At 55.5% G+C, this 3097-nt stretch overlaps 1 protein-coding gene across 5 annotated transcripts in view; it reads right to left on the bottom strand.

Annotated features, from left to right (window-relative positions):
* P2RX2 (purinergic receptor P2X 2) overlaps positions 1 to 1005 on the bottom strand; it is a 3358-nt gene extending 2353 nt beyond the window's left edge. For 4 of the 5 annotated variants that reach the window (XM_019631946.1, XM_019631943.1, XM_019631947.1 and 1 more), the window contains exons 1-5: positions 756 to 1005; positions 516 to 651; positions 357 to 428; positions 179 to 254; positions 13 to 109 (exon numbers count right to left, since the gene is read on the bottom strand). In XM_019631946.1, coding sequence (XP_019487491.1) covers positions 13 to 109; positions 179 to 254; positions 357 to 428; positions 516 to 651; positions 756 to 931 — 557 coding nt within the window. In that variant the 5' untranslated portion in view covers positions 932 to 1005. The remainder of the gene's footprint in view (positions 1 to 12; positions 110 to 178; positions 255 to 356; positions 429 to 515; positions 652 to 755) is intronic. The other variant, XM_019631948.1, reaches the window with a different exon arrangement.
* Positions 1006 to 3097: the final 2092 nt, after the last annotated feature.

Genomic DNA, 3097 nt, shown 5'->3' with positions numbered 1-3097 from the left:
TGGGGGGCGCACCTGACCGAGGCCCCGTCTTCCACTGGGCACCAGCCCGACACCTCGCAGGTCTTGAAGACCCCGTGGTAATAGGGTACGCAGCGCCCGGTCCGCACACCTGTGGGCAGACGCGCTCAGGTGGTGAGGGGCGCGCCCCGTCCCGGGGCCCCAGCTGGCGCACACTGACCGTTTCCCAGCATGTCCAGATGCCCGGCCTCGCAGTCCTCGTCCGAGTCGCAGGTGGCGTTGGTGACCCTCACGCTCTAGGGAGGAGACGGCTCGCTCAGGGCCACTCTGCCCCAGGCCCAGCTCGGGCCGTGCGGCTGCCCAGGCAGGGCCCTCCCCCGCCGGGAACCCGACCTCACCTCGGGGCAGGTCCCCAGGGTCTGGGAGGGGGTGACCTCGATCCTGGTAATGATGCTGAACACGCTGCCCCCCTGGGTTCAGAGAGGAGACGGTCGGCTGCGCGGGCAGCTCGGCCACCCCTGGTCCCACCTTTGGGGTGCGTGGGGGGAGGGACGCACCTCGGGCGGCTTCACGTACTCCTCTACGTCCCACACTTTGTGCTCGGACGAGGTGATGCCCTTCACCTTGGTGATGACGGAGCTCTCGGGCCCCGTCTCCCTGTCCTGGTAGCTCTTCTGCACGATGAACACGTACCTGCGGGGACGCGCAGGGCCGGCTCCGGAGGCGGCCGGGGGACCCCGCGTCCTCCCCGGCCCCCCCGCCCCGGGGAACCCCGCCTCCGGCCCCCGCGCACCCACCACACGAAGTAGAGCAGGATGAGCAGCTGCACCAAGCGGTACACGACGCCCAGGCGCCGGTTCTTCACCACGATCACCTTGGGCGTCTCGTAGTCCCAGAACGCGGACCAGCAGCTGCGCGCCAGGCGCCGGGCCGTGGCCGCCCCCGCGGGGGGCTTGGGCTCGGCGGCCGCCATGGCCCGGCCGCCCGGGAAGCCGCGGCGGCCCTGAGCTGCAGCCGTCGGGAGGCTACGCTGCCCGATCCGGTGCACTGGGGGGCGGGGCTTGAGCGCCGCGGGACCCGCCCCGGGGGCGTGGCCTTGCGCGCGCCCCGCCCCGGGCGGCGCCCCTTCCGCTGCTTCCCCAGGTGGGTCCGCTGCTTCCCTAGGTGGGTCCGCTGCTTCCCCAGGTGGGTCTGCTGCTTCCCCAGGTGGGTCCGCCGCGCTCGGGCCGGGGCTTCTGCGCACCTGGCAGGTGTCGCCAGGCGGGACCCGGAGCTCGGGGCTCCAGGGCGAGCGGGGCCGGGGTCGCGGGGAGGGCGTGAGAGGAGACGGAGGCCCGCGAGTCCCTGAGGCAGGACGCTGGGGGAGCCTTTCTCCAGACGGGGACCAGGACGTGGCACAGCAGCCGGCCTCCTCCGCGTCTGCCCCGGTGTCTGACCCGCAGCGCGCACGGAACCCGAAGGACAAGGGGTTTTAAATTATATATATATATATATATATATATATATATATATATATNTATATATATATATATATATATATATATATATATATATATTTCAGCTTTATTGGGATACCATCGCCGCACAACATCGTGTAAGTTTAAGGAGCAGCGAGATGATTTCCAAAGGGCAGCGCCGACCTGCCCTGCCCCGGGGTTCGCACACAACCCTGGGCCCCTCTCTCTGCCCCAACAGCCCCCTGGCTTTATCTGCAGGTTCGCGTCAGAGCCTTTTCGTTCTAGCTCCTTCCTGCACCCGAGCGCCCTGCCCTCTTCCCCCACCCGGACTCGGCTCCCTGCTGTCATCCACTTCCCGTCCATTTTTTTCTCTTTGCAAACAAAAGGTTTTTTTGTTTTCAACTTTTTAGATCTCTACCCCCCACACCCCCATTATTGTGAAGCACATCCCAGAGATATTTCACAAAACGATAAACTTTTTTACTTTTTTGGAGGTGATATTTACATAGCATCTAATTAACCATTTTAATGAACAATTATTTCGTTAGCAGTTCGGCAGAAGTTAGTGTATTCACACTGCTGTGCCACCATTATCAATTTCCAAACGCTTTGATCATCCCCAGATAAGAACCAGCCTGTGAGGCAGCCACTGCCTGGTCCCCCTCCTCCCAGGCGCTGGCAGCCACCATCTCCTGTTGCTGTGGATTTACCAGCTTGGGATGTTTCATGTAATGGAATCATACAATATCTGTCATCTTGTGTCTGGCTTCTTTCAGTGAGCATAATGTTTTCGAGGTCTATTGGGTTGTAGTGTGTCAGTGCTTCGTTCCTTTTTATGGTAGAATAACATTCCAGTGTATGAATATCCCACGGTTTATCTGTTCATCCATTGATAGACATTTGGGTTGTTTGCACCTTTTGGGGATGTCACTAATGCTGCTGTGAACTTTCGTGTACAGGATTTGTTTGAACACCTATTTGCTGTTCTTTGGAGTGTATGCCTAGGAGTGGAATTTCTGGGTCATGTGGTAATTCTATGTTTAACTTTTTGAGGAACCACCAAACCATTTTCCAAGCAGCTGAACCATTTTGCAGTCCAATTAGCAAAGTACAAGGGTTCCAATTTCTATATATCCTTGCCAACACTTGTTATTTTCCACTCATTTGGTTATTACTTTCCTAGTCAGTGAAATAGTACAAGTTCTTTGGAAAATGTCTATGCAAGTCCTTTGCCCATTTTTAAATTGGGCTGTTTATCTTTTTGTTATTCAGTTATAAGAGTTCTCTATATATTCTGGATACTAGACCCTGATCATATCTGTGATCTGCAACTATTTTCTGACATTGTAGGTTGTTTTTTCACTTTCTTGACAGTGCCCTTTGATGCACAAAAGTTTTTAATTTTGATGAAGTTCAATTTAGCTGTCTTTGGTTGCTTGTGCTTCTGGTGTCATTTCTAAGAATCCATTGCCAAGTCTGAGGTCACGAAACCCCTGATTTCTTGTAAGAGTTTTATGGCTTTAGCTGTTTATATTTAGGATGTAGATACATTTTGAGTTAATTTTTGCATTGATGTAAGGTAGGGGTCCCACTTCATTTTTTTTAAAGATTTTATTGGGGAATTGGGGGAGGGAACAGCATTGGGGAGTCGGGGGAAGGGGAACAGATAAGTTGCTGTCCTT

Source organism: Hipposideros armiger, unplaced genomic scaffold (assembly GCF_001890085.2).
Source record: "Hipposideros armiger isolate ML-2016 unplaced genomic scaffold, ASM189008v1 scaffold_1055, whole genome shotgun sequence".
Taxonomy (NCBI): Eukaryota; Metazoa; Chordata; class Mammalia; order Chiroptera; family Hipposideridae; genus Hipposideros; species Hipposideros armiger.
The sequence above is the reverse complement of the archived record's forward strand: the minus strand, read 5'-3'. Positions and strand labels throughout refer to the sequence as shown.